The 21,100-nt window shown below is 38.0% G+C and overlaps 1 protein-coding gene across 1 annotated transcript in view; it reads right to left on the bottom strand.

Annotated features, from left to right (window-relative positions):
• Positions 1-3,530: 3,530 nt before the first annotated feature.
• Positions 3,531-21,100, bottom strand: part of LOC149775131 (uncharacterized) — a 100,370-nt gene continuing 82,800 nt past the window's right edge. Inside the window, exons 18-23 of the mRNA XM_089943058.1 lie at positions 12,388-12,544; positions 11,596-11,736; positions 9,502-9,690; positions 7,633-7,851; positions 4,811-4,924; positions 3,531-3,741 (exon numbers count right to left, since the gene is read on the bottom strand). Coding sequence (XP_089799184.1) covers positions 3,620-3,741; positions 4,811-4,924; positions 7,633-7,851; positions 9,502-9,690; positions 11,596-11,736; positions 12,388-12,544 — 942 coding nt within the window. The 3' untranslated portion in view covers positions 3,531-3,619. The remainder of the gene's footprint in view (positions 3,742-4,810; positions 4,925-7,632; positions 7,852-9,501; positions 9,691-11,595; positions 11,737-12,387; positions 12,545-21,100) is intronic.

The following is a 21,100-nucleotide window of genomic DNA, read 5'->3' as shown; positions in this document are numbered from 1 at the left end:
TGAAAATTGTTTCTTTGATTCGAGGTATGTTTAAAGAGATGCTGGATAAATGTTCAGATTTTCAAAATCTCACCTTGCTTTCATTTTTTTATACAAATTTCCAAAAAATACTGAAATAACCTGGTGTTCGATCTAAAAAGGATCATAATCGCGTTTAAGGACGGTCAAACTTCGACGTACGCAGTTCTATTCTCGTCTGAAAATAGAATTAGTAGATACGCAACATGGTAACGTGACAACTTTAACTTATTATCCAAGGCGCAAACGGTCCGAGTGGAGGTTTATGCTTTCACATTAATTATTTGATAATAACACTACTGCTGTCGCTCATGAGATGATAGAGTTTAAATACAGTGTAGAAAAAGTGGTAAGCAAGTAAATTTCTCGTGTAACTGGATCGTGGGGAACATCTCAAAGTGTTACTAAGTTTAAGTAATCACATCTCTATCTCTTACGTAAAAAATGCTAAGAGGATGAGACCTGTATCTGTTTATCGATATCATAAAGACTAATTCGAAGTTCAACCTTAGTGACCATTTAATGTTAATATATATATAATCCTTCACAATCATAGTTAAACTTTCCAACGTGTAAGCTTTGTTCCAAATGAGTCTAACGGACGCGAAAAGTTACAGACAACCATGCTCGCTTGAATACTTTTGTTAAACACTGGTTTTAACGGTCCTTTTGGTGTTGTGATGCCAGGAAAGACAAACAAATGAATAAAGAATATAACTAAATCAAATTCAGCAAGTATGATGCCTGTTCAATTGCAGTTAATTAATGTGAGACACAATTTTTTTCCTCATATCAACTTAAAGTCATTTTTACAGTTTGGAAGCGTGTAGCTCCGTTTTCTCTGTTGTACATTCAGCTATTTACTGTTTTTCCGTCTCGTTCATGAAACTAATCTCATTTGTACAGACGGCTTTTCCAAGAAACTCATTTCCTCTTCTGGGATGTCGGTATTTGTCACGCTAATGTTCACTTTGAATAATCAGTTGAGGTAGCAGCTGCATTTGTTCGAATATGTAAATGTTACGGATCTCTGTATCAGCTTTCAAATAATAATACAGTTTTATTTAAGTCATGTGGGTTTATGACATTTATATTTTAAGGAAAATAAATGAAAACTTTGTTGTATCAATTTCATTCATAAGTCGTTAAGGTCAAATCAACAACTTTGTCGGTCAGGTATGCCACACTTTATTTGAATGGAGGTCATGTCAATACAGCATGATTCTTGATGGAAATACCACGCATGCCCTGATTGTTGATTGGTTCAAGAGTACGCGAAGTTCATAACAAGACTGTTTTAGTTATTTTGAAATAATACGATTAAATTGTTCCAGAAATTACATAGTGAATAAGATTTTGTTGCGTATAATGAAAATATATAATGCAAATACACGCACCACGCATTTATTCTTCAATCCACGCCAGCTTTGTTAGAGTCATTGAGGAGAATGTGAGTTATTTATAATATTTGTTCGTTGGATCTAGCAGAGTGGAAAGGTTATGATTTAAACTGTCAGTATTAAACAGATTATGTGAATTTATTTAAGGACTTGTATATTTAAAGAATTTTATTCGATTATGTGAAACTGTCAAGGACTTCAGTGATATTCTTCGTTCACGAGATTACATTGAAGTAAAAACATTTGCGTTTAGATCTGTGATTCTTCAGTGGTGTTAACACGGTGGCATATAAACACATTAGAACTTTCTTTCGGAATAATTTCGGACACTTACCGGATTAGTGAGGAATTGATAGTACAATTTAGAATAACATTCCAGGAATTCATACCCTGCAAATTATTTTTAATTCTATCACTTTGTTTGATTTTATATTTCATTTATATAAATTTATATTTTGGAAAATTGAATGCTTGTTAGGCTTACCGTGCCTGGTTACGTAAGTTTAAGCCACTATACGTAACAATACTTTATTCCTGTACGTTATTTATAAACTACAAACGAGGCTCTACGCGTTTCAAAATCTGAAAGTTTGATATGAATCATGGTTGTATTCCCAATTTTTTTTTTTACTGTACTTTATGGGTCAGAATTTTGTGTTATTTCAAGGACTATGAGTTCCTAAAGTTTTCTGGAATTTGTATTTTTTCTTATTATACAGTACTGCTCCTTTAAAGTCACTATGTCAGTGTCCTATGAGATGTCAATGAAAAATGAGCCGGTTACAATCCAAACTTAAATTAACTTTCTGTGGTTTTCATTTGTTGTTCCTCTATAAAAAATATCTAAGAAGAACGATTTACAAATGTAGACTGCTCTTTACCTTACAAAATATAAGAAACTTAGAGTTAAAAAGTATGCTAAGAATATAATATGATATAGCAGGCATGATATGAATATGATATAGCAGGTATGATATTAGTATGATATCGCAGATATGATATGATATAGCAGGTATGATATTAATATGATATCGCAGTTATGATATGATATGATATAGCAGGTATAAAATGAATATGATATCGCAGGTATAATATGAATAAGATATTGGAGGTATGATATAATATCGCAAGTTTTATATATGATATTTAGCTCGTACAGTATGTTGCATGTATACGTCAAAACGTTTACCATTCCAAACACATTATTCTTATGTATAGATTATATTTCTTTGCACAGAAAAGTGAAATAAGATATAGGAAAGCAAACTATTATCCTTACAATGCCACAGAAATATTGGATTATTTCATTTCCATATGAAATTATAACTAAAATAAATTGTTAGAATACCTGGAAAGAAATGGAATTTCAATGTAGTATATTAGGAATATTTTCTTTCAAAGAAGACTTCAATTTCAGATATTCAGAACCATAGGTTACCGGAACATCGAAGATAAATGGCACTTTTCTGTAGGCGGAGGTAAAAAAAAAAAAGAGATGGAAAGCAATGTAAATTGCAAGTACAATGTAAAAGAATATGGACTGGATTACCATCATTTCTGCACATTAAAAGTCTTTTGATATCAGTTTGACTCGATCCTTCACTCGTTTAAATATACATCTCTCACAGACTTAGCTGTAATATACATCGACATAATTCTCAACAATTAACGTTCCTATTATATAAACAGTTGGTGTTGAATAAGTGAGCAGACCTCTATTTCTTTCCCATGTAAGCACTGTTTGATTGTTGCTTCATTATATCTTTTTATTCCTTAACAATGTGACATTTCTTTTTGTTGATCACATGACAGTGTCACTTGACCTTGGTAAAAGTGCAAGCAATCATCCGTGTAGATTAGTCGAGGCCTTTATGCAATCTAACCTAATGATCTAGCTCTGTTTTCTGCTGACCTTTGTGTTGTGGCGGGGGTAACGGTATATACTACTGTAATAAAAAATAATCACTGACAGACTCAACATCTGGACCATTATATTACACAAAGGATTAGCATTTGTTCCACCAGAGCAAGTTTTATGAAAATGGAACCGGTCATAATTTCACATGTAATAGAAAGTGTAGATAAACTAAGACAAATAAAGGAAAACAGTCGCACAGTAAGACTGGAAATACATTAGCTACGTGTATTATCCATAAGGTTTAGATTTTATTGTAATATCTATGTTTACATAATAGATTCATTTATGGAAATCTTTTGGATTTGGTACTTGGTCTGTGGTAAGCTGTAACTGGATACTCTGGATGGGAGCCGCAGTATTTCCAATAATATTCAGCTCGTTGAAGGCAGGAAAAACTCAAGTCATCTGGAAACAAAATTCAAAAGTAATTACTTCAAGTTAATTCTCTTTCCTTCTTTATGTCTTCAAAATTCTACATTATAATTACTGAAATTTACAAAAGATGACGGTGTCAAGGACGGAAACACCTTTTGTTCAAACCTAAGTGCAATTTAAGAGACCTGACACATTTTTCTGACGGAAATGAATGACGATCTATCTTTATAATCAAGTATTGAGGTGAGATTTTGTCAAGCAGGGGCTTTCATTACATGCTAAAAAACGCTACATACTGACACATACGAAAATAATTAAACAAAATATCAATATGCATGGCAAATATAACTAGAATTTAGTTGTCTTAATTTAAAAAAAAGAAACAAAAATTTCATACAATTGTGCGCTATCCAGTTAAAATAGTACTAGAAAGACGAAAAGATTGCATCCGTCTTTTACTCAGCAGAAGATGTTTTCGCATTTGTTTTCATTATGTCTAGTCAACCCACGGTTACATAGTGCCAACAAACCTAAGATGTAAGTGAGACCGTTGGACAGGGAAATAATTATATTGTCCTTCATACATTACCATATATTTTACGTAAACATGATTACTTTGGCTTGAATTTGGTATCAATTACAGGCTGATCTTCAAAAACAGAATCACTCAATTCTAGCTATTTCACTGATGTTTTGTGAAAATGTTTCCGAAAACGAATAAAAACAAAACTGTTTCTAGGATATCCTGTTAAATATACAATTTAGAACATATATTTCCGTGCTTAATAAGATTTAAATCAATGGATACTTTAATACAATGGTGTATTCTTTACGAAAGTGTATATGTGCGTGTATGTGTGTGTTTTGGGTTTTCTTGTGCATCTGTTTTACATATAAAAATTCAACGTGCCGCTGTCCGAGACCCGCTGTTGGGATAGCGTTATCGGTCGTTACTAGTTTTCGAGCATATTACTAAGACAACGCTTTACTGTAAGACTGTGCAAATATTGCCGAATTTTCGAGTGATTGATGTATGAATTTTCTAAATCTGAATATACATTGAAACTTAAAAATTAAACACGAAAGTAAGAAGCGATACCGGTATGTAGATTAGCTGCTCCCCAAGCATCGTAAAACATCGACTTGACACTTGTATGTGCTGGACACTTGGGAACATGGATCCAACATCCGCCACCAGCAGTTCTAGTTCTACCTGAAAAACGTGGTTTAGATATTATTTTTTAGGAATGACTAATCTTACATGGTGACATTAACCTTAAACTATTAATGATTCTTTAATTCTTCTAGACCCGTGTCCGTTATGATACCGTTATGTTGCAGAGAATGAAAGATGGTCCCCAGTATTGGACATTGACCTTGTACACGTTTACAAGCAACTTAATTATTTTTGGACATTGCCGGAAATCACATTTGCTCCATGTGCTTTTTGTCAAGCAAGATTAATCCATTTTACGATATTTTCCCCACATTTCCCTGATACATGGAAACTAGAAGTATAGTGACATGTTTGGATGTTTCACAAAATTTTTAAGAAATGGGAATAATGTAACAATACTACACATAGTCTTTAACCTGTTATTATTTCTGTCCTGTATGTTGAGTTCACTTTAGTATCTCCACCAAAATAATACGACGGATACTTTATCACTTGAAGCCCACCCTTATATATATTAAAGCATTCAATTATAAATTTGTAGATACTGGCAATAAAAATTACTACTAAAGTCTATATTTACGTGTGCCAATTTTATTTTAAATATCTGGACCGAAAAAAAATATAAAAGTTTGACTTTTCAATAAATAATTCCTCAAGAACCTAATCGGCATGCCATGCCAGGCACACAGTGAACTAGTCCACCTGATAGTTATCTAATTTTATACGTATCTTACATCTAACACCCCGTTATATATGCACATTATCAAATTTTCACACAAATTATGTATGTATGCGTGCATGTATGTATGTATGTATGCATGTATGTGTATGTTTCCATTTCGAGTTTGCAATTAACTGTAACAGTTCCCAGCATTATATCCTTTGATTGACTTTTAATATGTTGCAAATGAATCACGAATTTTGTTTCTGCATCATAGCTGTGAAGTACGCAATGGGCTTGAACCAAATAGGGTATGACACTTAAATGGTTCATTTTCCTTTACATTCTTTTCCTGTACAGTATAATCAAACAAATATGCATAAAACAAAAAATCACAATTTTTTTGTCCTCGAGTGTTTGTGTGAATAATATCGTCATAGTATAAATAAGAGCTATTCTATATAATTATTTACATAAACCTAGATAGACTGATTTACAACTTTACATTACATACGACTATACACCACATGCACACGCATCCACCAGTCTAAACATTCATTCTCTCTCTCTCTCTCTCTCTCTCTCTCTCTATATATATATATATATATATATATATATATATATATATATATAAGAATGTTTATCATTTGGCGAATAACAATCATTTGAAGTGCACTGGATCCAGCCAGGATCGCGAATATATTGATAATGAACAGTGCAAAACACGTTTCTCACTAGCATAAGCGCTTTCGATTCTAACACAGTCATTTTCTAGGCAGATACAAGACAAAAAACAATTGTTTGGGAGGATTAACTTTAAGTTCTTTTGGTCTAAGGTAGGCTTGATTAAAGTTAGTCGTTTTTAACAAACCAGCAATAGCATACTACAAACCAAAAATGTAAAGTTAGTCATCCCCAGCACACCAGTAGTAGTCTACCATAGACCAGTAAACCTAAAATACATCCTAGTCAGAGCAAAGCTAACACCAGTCACAAACCAAGACTACCACAGCAATCTGGTCCCTGTGGTGATACAAGTTGCAAAACATGTCAACATATGATGGAGACCGGCACATTCTCTTGCACAGCAACGAGCGAAACACTGAACTGACATGGTCCAAACAGAACGTGCAAACAGAGATTGTATCTCATCACATGTAATATATGTGGTCTTCAGTATTTCGGAGGACCTGAAAAGCTAAACAATAATATCAATCTTCAGAGATCTGATTGGATGACAAAGAAGCTGCAAATAATCCAGTTGCAGAACACTTCTCATCCCCTAGTAACACTTTTAGCGATGTAAGACTAATTGTAATTGCACACAACCCCAACTGGAATTTTTGCGAAACCATGAAAGAAAAGGTGTCTTACTGGATACGCCACCTTAGAACATTGAGATCAAGCGGCCTAAATCAAGAAGACTAGCAAAAGACAACTACGCGCAAATAAAATCATCTTTTCTCAGTGCCAGCACATTTATATTTAATTATTTTTTGCTCAATTTGCTCATTAATCACTCGCCTATAATTACTATTAAAACAATTAACTATCCGGGATATAATTTAGGGCTAAACTAGTTTACTTAAAAACAGATTCTGATATGGCTCATCCTTATGTAGATCGATATAAATAGATACGCAGATCATCATTCAAGCTGAAGCCAACTAGTCAAAACATAAGATTTTGAAAGGTTTGATTCCAGTAGAAATGGTGATGCTTTTTGTCATTAATTGTTTGTCTTGTCTCTATTTGTGCTTGCCTTTGAAAAAGTCTCAAAAAGAGTCGAAAGCGCTCAGGCTAATTAGAAACTAATTTTGTACTGTTCGTAATCGGTATAATAACATTTACACTGGTTCATGGGAATGGGGTACACGGCATGCATGGGTACCTTGTTCTGCGAAAAATGTCTAATGTACAGTCAGACCGCCATGTCACTTTTTTAGTCGATTGAATGCGACAAGAAAACGTGTAGAGTGCCTGCGGGATAATTGTTCTTAATATGTTTTCATTGGACGACGATATATATATATATATATATATATATAGTTTCTATAGCAGTTATTGCACAATAAAGATTCACCCGTTGGTCTGAAGATGCTTGTAACTGGGTACATGACACTGCTTCCACAATCCTTCCATGTTCCTAATGCACGAGATAGACACGCCTCTTCACTTGTTGCCCCATGTACGTGCTGCTCGGCCCATGTGTCCCTGTGAATCTGTCCCTTGCTGGAATTTCCATGAGAAGGACAACCGTAGTCAGCGAAAAAGCAACCGTCTCCACCTATAGTCATGGCGCCTATTCGTGAACCAATATTTATTGTTAGGGTAAGGACTGGCAGCACCAGCATAAAGACGTGAATACAAAAGAAACCAAGAAAACAGAAAAATATACATTTAAAGTGCAAAAATAAAACAGGCGAAAATGATACAAAAAAGATAGAAAGAAAGAGAGAGCGAGAGTTGGAGAGAGAGGGGAACGTTCCATATGCAAAATCAATTTGAAACACGCGGTATAAGCTATAAGCAAATAACGACCGAACATGTGCGCATCCTAAGTCTCCTGCAAACACTGAAAATGAGAAGAGTCGAACACCGATTAGTAAGGTCAAGTGATCGCTTGATGCCATATGCATCCACGTTTGGAAAATTCAAATGCCATAGATAAACAAAGTAGGGGATTATGGACGATTATTTTCTTTTTCACTGACCGTGCCAAATTTGGATTCTTTTTCCTGGCTGCATTTGGTTACAAGTTTTCTTTGTAAAGGTGAACCATAATTTTCGCTGATTTTATGACTGCGAAATTTGTATCATGCGGGTCATGGTACGTTTTTGCAACCTCTACTGTCTCAGTAAGTGAGAGTTTCTCTGTTCTTGATCACAAGGAACCGTAAACTCTTATCATGGTTTGGATGGTTTCATTACACTGAAGTCTTACCAATAGTTCCATCTACTTCATGGAATAAACCCGTGGGACGTAATTGTGTTACACAGCTTCCCTGGGTTTATTCCCTTCCCTAAAATCGAATAACTTTGGATGTGTTTGTACTTTTACTTTGGACATTGCCAACGCTAGACGTCAAAACCAGATGAGATATCTTTACATTGGTTGTTCGTAACCTTTTGAGACGGCCAACCAGATTAGGTTTGTTGTGTTAGCCTCGGCACCCATCAAATAGTAACAACCATATAGGTAGGAAATTTCATATGATTAATGTTAATCTCGGCGACCCACTCAAAATAGCATGAAGAACCAGTCTGGGTCGCGACCCACTCAAAATAGCATGAAGAACCAGTCTGGGTCGCGACCCACTCAAAATAGCATGAAGAACCAGTCTGGGTCGCAACCCATGGGTTAAGAACCACAACTTTGAATAGTGACCTACTGGACACAAGCCATCGAAAGGTACACTATGTCAGACCTAAAATCTGATCCACCAAAAGCGGAGCATATTTTCTTTCCTTACTGAAATACGCTGTAGTTTGATCGATAAAAGTATTTCGATTAAGTGTTGTTGTTTTTCCGGATGAAAGCGCGTGACGTTTGAGTTGTATTCAATTCTTCGTAATGAAGGACAACCGTAGTCAATAAATAGACTCTTATTTACTTGCAGCAAATGGAATTTGACTCTTCTCTTTTAACTCTGCCTATTGAACAAACACGCTTTCTTCAATTTTGAGGATAAATCTGATACTGGATTTTAACGCAGGCTCTTTGAAGCATTTCACACGGGCTGTCACAATGATCAGTTATGTCTAAATTAAGTACTTTTAAGATATTAATAAATTATTCTATGTATGACGCTAAATATTTGGCACTGTTGCATGTTCTTACTGTAGAAACGTCAAAACTTTGATATATATATATATATATATATATATATATATATATATATATATATATATATATATATATATATATATATATATATATATAATATCAGACCTGTCGGACCATACAAAGCAATTACGGGGTGGTTTGGGATGGACCCGCATTCTTTCCACTGTTTGGATGCTCTTGCTAAGCATTGGGATTCGTCTTGCCCTGCTCTGTAATGTGTCTCTCCATACGTGTCTCTGACTGTCCCTTTCAGACTGGGATGATTATGGCAGCTATCAAGTATAAGCCAGCATCCTTAAAATTAAAAGAACATATTCCTTTAAATATTGACATGAAATATATCTTTATGACTATAGCGATAAACTAAGCTTTACAGATTTCTGTCATGCAAATTGACAAGTGATTATGACCAATCTAGGAAATCCAAATGTGATGCGTGGATTTCAGCTGCACAAAGATGATAAGATGGACTTCAAATTTTATACCTGACGTTTTTGAAAATAGTCATACTTTGGTATCTTTCTTTTCCTTTGTGTTTCTTTGAATAGGTTAGAGACAGTTCACTCCAGGAGACCATTTTTTATATTTTGTGTTCTCAGTAATCCGCCTATGTTTGTCTTAAAGATTTACAAAACTCCGATTATACTCCTGTATCGACTGGTCTCAAACATGTGCAGCCACACACGTTCAATGCATTATATATATATATATATATATATATATATATATATATATATATATATATATATATATATATATATATATATATATATATATATATATAGATAGATAGATAGAGAGAGAGAGAGAGAGAGAGAGAGAGAGGGTTGTTGTTGTTGTTTCTTAAACTACTGCAAGGTTCTAAAAATCGATTATTAATAATTAAATAAGAAAATATCCAAAGGGCCCCCCATTGACCATCGTATCAAGATAATGGCGAAAATCCATGAACAGACGAGAATAGAGGACTTTCGCTTGTGTAATACCACAACGTCTCTAGACCTATGAAGACTGATGCTAAATCTTAAGTCAAACCGACCAAATGGAGAGAGAGAGAGAGAGAGAGAGAGAGAGAGAGAGAGAGAGAGAGAACAAAACAGTACTCAAGAGGCCAACTCCGAATGAAATTATTCACTTTGATGAAAATCTAGACATTTAGTTAAAAATAACTGCTTGAAATCTGTTATAGTCAAAACGTTAATGATTACTTTTGATATTCTTTTACGACTACTTAGTATGACAGGTAAACTTATTTCTCCTTCTTCACTTGGTTGTGTAGATAGTTTTGCATGAAAATAAATCCACTTTGCATGTAAGGCAACCTAGATACAACGAATAGATTAATAATGTAATCCACAACCAATCATCAGACTACAACCAATCGCACAAGTAATGAATCTACAACCAATCTTCAAACTACAACTAACGGAACTGCACGAGTAATGAATACACAACCAATCATCAAACTACAACCAATCGCACGAGCAACGAATACACGACCAAAAGTGAAACTACAACAACCAATCGCATTAGTGGTTTGCGTGTTGGTGGATTTAACCCATTTGTTTCAGCACATACTATGCTATACATAGTGGAGAGTATATATGGTGGTGGAAGAACATAGGAAACCCCGAGAATAACCACCGACCCACCGGAAGCTACTGGCCAGCTTTCTGACATGCACCGTAGACCGAAACCAGGACTCGAACCCACATACATAGGGTGACATGTCAGTGACTGCAAAGGCGAATTCCTTAGACCACTCTGACACCCATATTCTCATCACTAATGAATCCACAACCTAACATCAAAGTACAGCCAATCGCATGAGTAATGAACCCATAACAAATCACAAATGTACAGCCAATGGCATGAGTAATGAACCCATAACAAATCACAAATGTACAGCCAATCGCATGAATAATGAATCCATAACCAAAAACAAAAGAATAGCCAATCGCATGAGTAATAAATCCATAACCAATCACAACAGTATAGCCATTCGCATGAGGAAATTTAAATATAAAACCAACATAGTTCGACATATTTCAACAACATGGTATGAATTATGCAATGGTCTACAGAAATGGTCTAGAGAAATTTTAATTGGTGTTATGCGATGCTCTAGGAAAGTAGGGCAACTTTTAACATTGACCGTAATAGGAGTTTTATTGCATGATATAAGTTAAGCAGATTTACCTTCATGAGATACATTATAAAGTGTATTTGGAAAAGATCCATCGGGAAGAAAGGAGTGCTGTGGCGTTGAACGAGGGACCCGAGTGGCACACGGAGGGTTATTATGGTGAGATGAAGACGATGTTGGCTTTACTGTCTGCGCTGTTCAAAGGAAAACACGTTTTCACTTGCATTAATTGAAACCCAAAGGAAAATTACTCTAGTAATAATCTTAATTGTGTATACAATGAATTTAATTTTATCGGACGGGAGTTATCTTCCTTGGATTTCATAGTTGGCACAAACCACACATTTGAAGACCCAGGGAATAATGATCCTGATACTTCAGTGAAAAAAACAATACAAATGTGATAATTGGCAAAATAATAAATACTGATACGCATAAAATTAAACGAATTATTGACTACCTGAATATGGATGATGTAATTAGAAGTGGGCCAAATGAAACATTAAGCACTTGACATGGATCTTTCAATATTTCTCCATATCCGTCCCTTTGTATATTTAAACCACGCAATGGTTAAACAACTAATGCACACAAGTTATTAATTTTACTACTTCTAAAAGTACAAATATTAGTAATTCTACTGAAGTTCGTAAAACTACTATTATTGTTTGATTCTCATTTAGTACACATAAAATATAAACATGGAATTCGTACAACAGAGTACAATAGATTGTTAATTACAACGTTGCAATTCATGTTGCAGTCTTTAACTACTTTCGATCAGATGATGGTTCATTTACTAGACTTATATGTTAAGTTGTATGACTGTGTAAATGGAAACTGACAGTGGTGTTTGTAGGCTGGTCCCGTTGCAAAACGTGGTCCTATATCATTAAGACTCAGTGGTTGCGGAAAATTCTCGGTGTTAGCCCAATCTGCTGCGGAGCAGCGAACGCTGAAGTCACCATTTGAAGGATCCTTAAAGTCTGATTTATCCATCGCCTGAGAAGGAAACAGTAAATTATCTCCTTATTTTGCCATGGACATAAAATAACCATCCTATGTGTTGATAAGCATTTTCAGAAATCAGCTAAGATTGAAGAATCTGTCTTTTTATCATTTCAATTAGATTCTGATGAAATGCTTTTCCAAAGAGTTTAATTTAAAAAAGTTAAACTATGACAAATTACTAGCAATATATTACTAGCTGAATAGTGGTGAAAACATTATATCATTTGAAATGGGTGTTAATACCTTACCACCTACATTTCTGGCACTTCTGAGCCGGTGACCTTGAATTGAATGAAGGAAGTTGTCCTGACCGGAAATGATTATAAAATGTATAAACAGACCTTGGAGCAAATACGTACAGATGTATATTTCTTTCATTACGAAAGAGTCTATGAATCAAAACAAGATTTACAAAGGGACAACATCGGTAATCTTCATAGATTAAAATCCAATATATGAACCTCAAATATAATATTAATCGGGTGTGCTGTAAACATGGCAAGATGTGTAACGGTGACATTCTTCTGCCGAATCGTCTCAGCAGGTTTTTACCCAATCGCCCGTGTGATTTCATAATTCAACGCTATTACGACTTATCGAAGCTGTGTTAACCACACCCGAGATCGCTCTAGAGTGTGAGCACTCCATGTACGAATAATTAAATATTCATGCGCCTACTGATGGCCGAATAATCGTTCCTGAACTGTACGGCTAAACCATTGCACAAAAGCATGATTCTGATATATGCCAACATACCAAAGACGAAGAGCACTTATGTTCTGCCAACAGCGCAGCAACAACTCGACGAGATTCTTTTGTATCAATACCGCCAATGAGTCTGTTTTGTTCATTATAAAGTAGCTTGCTAGATGAGAGGCGGATCTTCATAATGCACTATTGGCCTTTTTACCTCTTTTGATGAAACACCTTGCAATTCTTTATCCTATTCCTGACCCCGAAATTCAAGGTTGAGAACTTTATCAACACGTCGGCCTGTATGGATATAACTTTACGCTTCATACGCGAGATCTTGTCAGTAATATGTAATATGACGCGATTTATAGGTTATTAGCCGGGCTTACGGTGATTGTTAGAGTCTAAAATTAAGTCGTATATCCAGCCGTGTTCGAGGCCCACAGTAATTTTATTGAGGTCTCAGAGGGAGTCATTGATGTTTGCTCCATGGTGTCCCGGGTAGCTTAGCTAATGCGGCAGACACATCATCGTCAGCGACCGTTTAAAATAAACGCAAACTTCACTGCTTCATACCGGACGCACCTTGCAGAGATTACAGCTTTACCATTACGTGTTTGAAGCCGCGTTGGATCTGCGCTACAAGTTTTTATACGGCATCGCACACAATATGAAAACATGATTGTGTTATAGGCCTACAACAAGTGATATTTAACCTGGCGTCATGGAAAACTAAAAGTTCCGCTTTTAACGTCACTGACTTCTCCGCGCAGGAAAGGTCTAGACAACCGAAGCAATATTATATGTTTCAAAACTCAGTTCACTTGCTAATTAGCGGCCCTGCATGATCGGAGGAAACTCAACTTTTGTTGAATGTGATAATAAGATGGTTAACGCGAGATAGTATGTACGTAATTGCGACATTGGCAGACAGATAACCATGCACTGATATACTCTGAGTTATTCCGGAAGCGCTTCATTCGTTATCGAGAAGCAAATTCGCCGTCACTGATTTTGTTTCCATAGTACGTGAAGCATCAACCACTGACAACCTTGACGCCTGTGCAATTGACCTTGTCGTATAAGGCCATGTGAAAACGTGAACACAACGGCAATCCTGCGAGAAAAACTATGTATTGGAAAAATACAGAACGTATGCAAGTGAAGAATCTAAAAACTGGACCAGGCGGGTATTGCAAGAGAAGTTTGTTCAGCATTTAAACAACACTGGAAAATTTAACTTAAATATTATCACATAAACAATGAAGGATGAGAGTATCAACTAGGTACAACATTTTTCTCATTGTGATTGTGTGACCACAGATCAGCAACTGTTCCACTAACTTGTAGACATGTTTGAAAGACTCAAAGGGTCAGTTCGCATGGGCAACAAAGCACCAGAAGCAGCAGGGGGGGGGGGCGAATCCGACATTTTGTCCAAACGTCATTTGGCTTAATTAGTACTTTCTGCACTCAGCGGATCCGGTGTCGTCAGCGCCTGGTAAAAAAAAAACGTCCTCGTCGTCGAGGGGATCGTCCGGACGTCATTTGGTTTAATTAATACCTTCTGCGCGCCGATCCCAGCGTCGTCAGCGTCCGGTAAGCACATCGACGACCGCGTCGATGTCATCGCCCCCCCTGCTGCTATGATCTTACAAACAGAGTGATCACTAACTCCTCCTCTTGTAGGTCAATTAGGTTATTTGACTGATCGGTAAGTCTAAAATTAATTCTCGTTAAAAACCGATCATGGCATCGCATATAGACTGGATTAATCGGACTCTCAACGATTAAAAATCCCGGAGGGGCTGTTGGTGAAAATGAATAAAGGATATACCCCTGTTGAGCCTGATTTGATTGCTTGGTATCCACCTGGTAACTCCCTTCGATAACATCACATACTAGATTGATTGCTATCACCGATGCGATATTTACGTTGTACGGGGCAATATGCCTACCATCATCTCCGTTATCGTGTCTGAGGATATAAGTTGATGGGGGGGCGTCCGCGGGTGGATTCTTAGGCCATCCTAGTATGGTTCTTATTGAACTGTTATAAATATCAACCATATACCCCGGTGTGCTTATTTCAATCGTCGACGATAACGTCGGTTCATGAACCGTAATAGCGATTTTTGATTCTTTTCCTGTGATCGATTTTATCCTGCGTTGAAATTCTTTATTGATTTGCTCTATTTGGTATGACCCAGTTGGTATTGTAACCTCCTCCCAGTTTGGGGTCCCATCGGGTTTATTTGTCCGTGCAAAAACCAGCGAGTTATTAGGTTGTTGTCCGTTAAATGCGTTCGCTCGAATATTAGGCCAACTGTGATATATTCGCAATTTTGCCAGCGCTATTTCCTTCACTGGAACCGGCGACGGGAAGTTCACACTGAATTCGGGTTTCGTTGACGTTATCGATATCATATTTGTTTGTACCGGAGTGGTGTTCTCCGCGATCCGTTGAAGCAACTGAAACCCTTCGGGGTTCAGCGACATTATTATTATTATTCGTTGTCTTTAGTGTCTAATTTCAGCAACCAGGTGGTTCCGGCTTCCAGTTAAAAATCCTCGATTTTTGACATCGCGGAGCTATACAACTGGACCATCGTGGAGAATTCAACATCGGATACGAACAAATTATCAATCGATAACGAGATCAACCCGGATAATTTCGAGTATGCGTCGGATACTATTTGATGTTTTACTGTATACTCGTTGAGTTTTTTCTGAAAACACGATGATATCTTTCTAGTGATTGCGTTGGCGACTCCAGCAACTGTTGTCATCGCGGAGACAGCGATTGGAACAGCGATCGGGGCTATCGTGGTCACCGTGGATAAAATAACACCGGTGCCAGCTACTATACCCGACACCGAGTACACGACCGCGTCGATGGCGGTTATTTTACGACGGTATTTTTTTATTTTTGCACGGTATTGTTCGGAAAGCGTTTTTAAGTTCGCGGAGAATTCTTTTGCGGTATCGAATCGATATTGATGTGACGTCGGTGATACCTCTGATTCAATTTCCTTGGTGGTCATTTTTATTTTAAAAGAGCTAGTGTTTTTAATTACTTAGATCCACTACAAATTCCGCATACCATGTGATGTTTGCCCTAAATAGACTGCTATCAACGGCTTTAATTATAAACCGTTCGATTGTATCCTTGTCGATGATTGTTGATATTGTATTGTTAAACCCGGATGAACTCGGCGATGATATACTGAACTGCATCGCCGAAATCAATGTCAATCGATAAATACCCTTAACAATTGCGGTGACATCTATTGCATTACGCGTAGGAGTCCAATCGAATGATCCGTATTGAACCGTGTATACGCCACTGCCGATGATCCCATGAGGTGTTTTCATTTTTTCGAGTTGCTCTGTTATTCTAGGTAGTCTGTCCTTAATCGCTTCAACATCAGTTTTGATTGTTTTTATTTCCCCTCCATACGCGTCTACATTTTTTTTGTTCGCTTCAATATTAGTTTCGAGTTGCTCTGTTATTCTCGGTAGCCCGTCTTTAATCGCTACAACATCAGTTCTGATTATTTCTATTCTCCGCAAATTCGCGTCCATATTATTCTTGTTTGCTGCAACATTAGTTTTGATTGTTTCTATTTCCCGTGTAGTCTCGGTCATACTTTTTTTGTTCGCTGCAACATCAAGTTTGATTGTTCCTATTTCATATGTATGCACGTCTATACCTTTTTTATTCGCTGCAACATCAGTTTTAATTAATCCTATTCCCCGCCAATACGCGTCTACATTTTTTTTGTTCGCTTCAATATCAGTTTTGATTGTTCCTATTTCCTGTGTATGCGCGTCTACACCCTTTTTGTTCGCTTCAATATCAGTTTTGATTGTTCCTATTTCCTGTGTATGCGCGCTCATATTATTTATGATCATTGTAACATCAGTTTTGATTGTTTCTATTTTCCGTCCATGCGAGTCTACATTATTTATGATCGTTGCAACATTAGCGCCGATTATTTCTATTTCCCGTTCATGCGCGTCTACACTCCTTTTGTTTGTTGCAACATCAGTTTTGATTGTTTTTATTTCCTGTCCATACGCAGTGATATCATTTATAGTTGTTGTAATCTCATCCAGCTTGGTATTTTTTTTACCAAAGAATTTATCAAAGTTGTCATCGATCCTGTTAACATTTTTTCGCAACGTGTAAAATTGGCCCGACAGCGTTGCAAAATCCAAAATAGTATTCCTTATTGTTGTAATATTCGGTTCGGTTACCGTCGGGGTCCCGAAAAAACTAGCGGTAGTGAGCTGTATATCGGTGATAGATTTTTTCACCTCGGTGGCAGATTTTTTCACCTGCGCGTCGAGTTCGGTCACCGATCTATCCAACCTTATAAAACCGTCTTTGACTAATGTTACCGCCGATATATGTTCACCCGGTTTGAGTCGTCCGTCGCCGGTATACAACGCGATAGTGTCCTCGGCGGCATCACGCTGTCGTGTTAAAACATCATCCAGCGACACATTACTGGATTTCAATTTACCCTGGCGGTCTTGAAATACGACTATTTCACCTGGGTCAACACTGGTTAAATTCAACGTATCGGCGATTTCATCCTCGATTAGTTTTTTTATGTCATCGGTGGCGAGCGTTTCCGTGGATTCCTTCAGCGCCGAAACCGGTCGTCCCCAAATATCAATCATCGTTATTGCAAAAAAAAACGGCGTTTCTAATTAACCCGCCGGGCCTCTACGACCCCACTAGTGTATTCGTTTACAACTACATGAGGTGGTTTTTGCGATGATGAAATCGCCGCGAGTACGTTCAATGCCTCACGGCCACATATCGGTGGGTCACTTAATCGCTGTGTTGGCAACGTGGAATAAAACGCCCGGGCTGAACACGCCCGGATATACCGCATGAACTCGTTTGGCGGGGCTAACCCGTATGAATCAAAATAGACGATTGCACGCGGATCAATCGCGTATGCAACCCAATGAGTTCCCGCTCCGGAGGACCCATCGAGGTTAATTATGCCTGTTTCAATATTCCTTGGTGCCGCCGGTAATTGATCCCTCATAAAAACACCTCTGAAGTTTTTTATCGCTAGCGCGTTTGCGGCGTCTATTAAATCAAAATTAGACATGGGGGTCATAGACTCTTGCGTTAATAAACGGTCCCCGGTAGTCTTAGACCCTTTCCCGAATACCATGAATACGGGGTTCCCGGTAGTCTTAGACCCTTTCCGGCCACGGGTCGTTTTTTTTTGTAGCCTTTCCCGGTTGCCTTCTTTAATGCCATTCCCGCCGCGGTACCAACGGCCCCCAACGCCGCCGCCTTAGCCACTGCTGGTGCGGCCGCGGCAATCAACGCTGGAATCGCAGCTAACAGCGGAAATATCCCACCGGTCTTTTCCATGTTTTTAATTGCTGCGGCGTAAAAATCTATTTGAACACCCTTTTTATTCTTCATCGCATCATTGAAATGTTTTATTTGACGCGCCGTCAACGATATCTTATGATTACCACCCGCCATCTGCGACCGCTTCAGCGTTATTGTGGTTCCGCATTGTTTAGCCGACTTTGATCGTAATTTCTTGACTTGACCATCAGTCAACTCTACACTGACGGCACTATACGACATTTTATTGTAAACGCGTTTGTGTTTTCAATTACATGTTTTCCACTGGCGCATCAACGATTCTCATTCGTCCACCAACACCTTCTAGCAGCATTGATTTATCGCTGAGAATGACAGCAACCGCTCTATAATTAACATTACCCGGGGCTATATGAGCTCGGAAGTGTATATCAACGACGGATTGTCTCGTTAAATCAAGATGTTCCAGCGAAAAATAATAAATCGGATACAGGTTTTTAAAATCAAGTTGTGATATTTGCAAACCAGTGTCGACGTTTTGATTACGACCCATATACGACAGCAATCGATGATACACACGTGCGATATGGTTGTCGCCGTAATTAAGCTGTATATCCTCGGATGGTTCCTGTTGTCCGTTTATTCTCAGCGAAACATCCCTGACTCCTAATTGATCAAATATCATATGGCTGCGTTCTTGACTGCCCAATCGTTCCCTATTCTGTAGCGCTATGAATATATGACGCGGGGCTGAAACACCCTGTTTTGATGCTAGGTGCCATGTAAACGTATCGGCGACGTTATCCTCTTTAGCATCAGTTGTTACCGCTAGCCAACTCAACAACGATTTTCCTCCCTGTTCCATAAATGCTAACAATCGTGCTTCCGTGGTAACTGATGGAGTCAGCACCGGCATCCACAATGCCATTTTAGTTAAAATGACTTTACCGGCAGCGACACCAGCAGCATGCCATATTGCATTGTTATCATCGCCCCTTCGCGTCAGGGCAATTGTATGCTTAGCCCCATAGATGACTTTTCTAACATTTCTGCAGAATCCAAATATGTGATGGAGTGGAATCGCGCATGAAAACTTTCGGCGTGGTCCTTGCAACATTCCTACTCGTGCTGCGAATCCCATATTGTAATTATCGTTAAGACTTTTTGTAACAGTGAAATCAGCGTCCGGTTTTGCTCTGCGGTCTGGATTGGCTGCTTCAGTCTGATCACCTGCGATATCTTTTTTCGCCAGCACGTTGATGTACTGAAGATGATCAGCGCTATTAGCGGTGTCCTTCGCAAACATCATAGATGGGCCCGCCGATCTTGTATAATCATCCGAGTATCTCGCTAACCCAATTATCGTCGTTGCAACATCAACCTCGCGTTCTATTGATTCAATTTCTCGCCCGTCAATAAGATATCTGGCGCTCTCAAATAACGCCATGATACCGTTGTTGACGAAGCCAACTCGAACACGATGGTCATCTGCGTATGGTGCATTATCGGCGGCATTTGTCACGAGTTCTCCCTCAATTTCGATAAACGCTTCACACGGCAGAAAGTATTTACTGGTATCTTGGACTTGAAGTTCAATTCGCGATCGTAGGTCAGGTTGCGCTGCATAATAAGAATAATATTGATAATCGCGGACAGAATCATCCCTGCGCACTGGGGCATCCATATCAAACGCGGGATCAGCGGTTCGCGCAAACATTTTATTATTATTCATGTTGATGCTTTCAATTGAAATCCATCAACGTCGTTTTCGTCGTAGACCACTTCCCGCTATCGCGTTCATGAGCGCGTTGGTTGCCGCATCGGCGGATGGCGAAGTCGCCATTGGCGGAGTCGTCGCCAACGACTCTAGTTTTTCTTCCACGGCGTTATTTATTACTTTACTGACATTTGCAGGCATCACTGTCGTTGATGGCATCACCGGTGGTTTCTGTTTTCTTTTTCTCACCAATGACATTAGTTTATCCCGCGCGGCTGAAAGCGCCTTTCCGGCAACATCTCCAATAGCACTAATACCCTTATCACGAATAACATCAATAGCCTTCATTCCTAATTGTTTGGCTAACGGCGCTACTTTTGGGGCCATTCTTGTAAATAACCCCGCAATGGTGCTACCGAGACCATCTCCATAGTACGCGCGGTAAACAGGCAATCGCGAGTTTACCACGTAGACGAGTACTGGTTTATCGTGGTTGTAGTGTATGATCATCTTTATTATAAAAACACCGGTTTTTCAATTAGTGATTGTGATCACCAGTGATTGATCACCCCCTTCCCACCGCCGTGTGGAAAACCGGAATAAATTTTATCAAAATTTCCTGGGGTTTTTTCCCTCGATAAAAATCCGGTTTTTTTCCGGTTTTTCCTTGATTTTTGGTCATTTTTTGTTGCCTATAGTCGTTTTTTTTTCGATTTTTCAGCAAAAACATCGATTTTCTCTAAATGATTTCCTGGGGTTTTTGCCCTCAAAA

This window comes from Sinohyriopsis cumingii, chromosome 19, assembly GCF_028554795.1.
Source record: "Sinohyriopsis cumingii isolate HCF-2022 chromosome 19, ASM2855479v2, whole genome shotgun sequence".
Classification (NCBI taxonomy): Eukaryota; Metazoa; Mollusca; class Bivalvia; order Unionida; family Unionidae; genus Sinohyriopsis; species Sinohyriopsis cumingii.
This window is presented reverse-complemented; position numbering and strand designations above follow the sequence as displayed.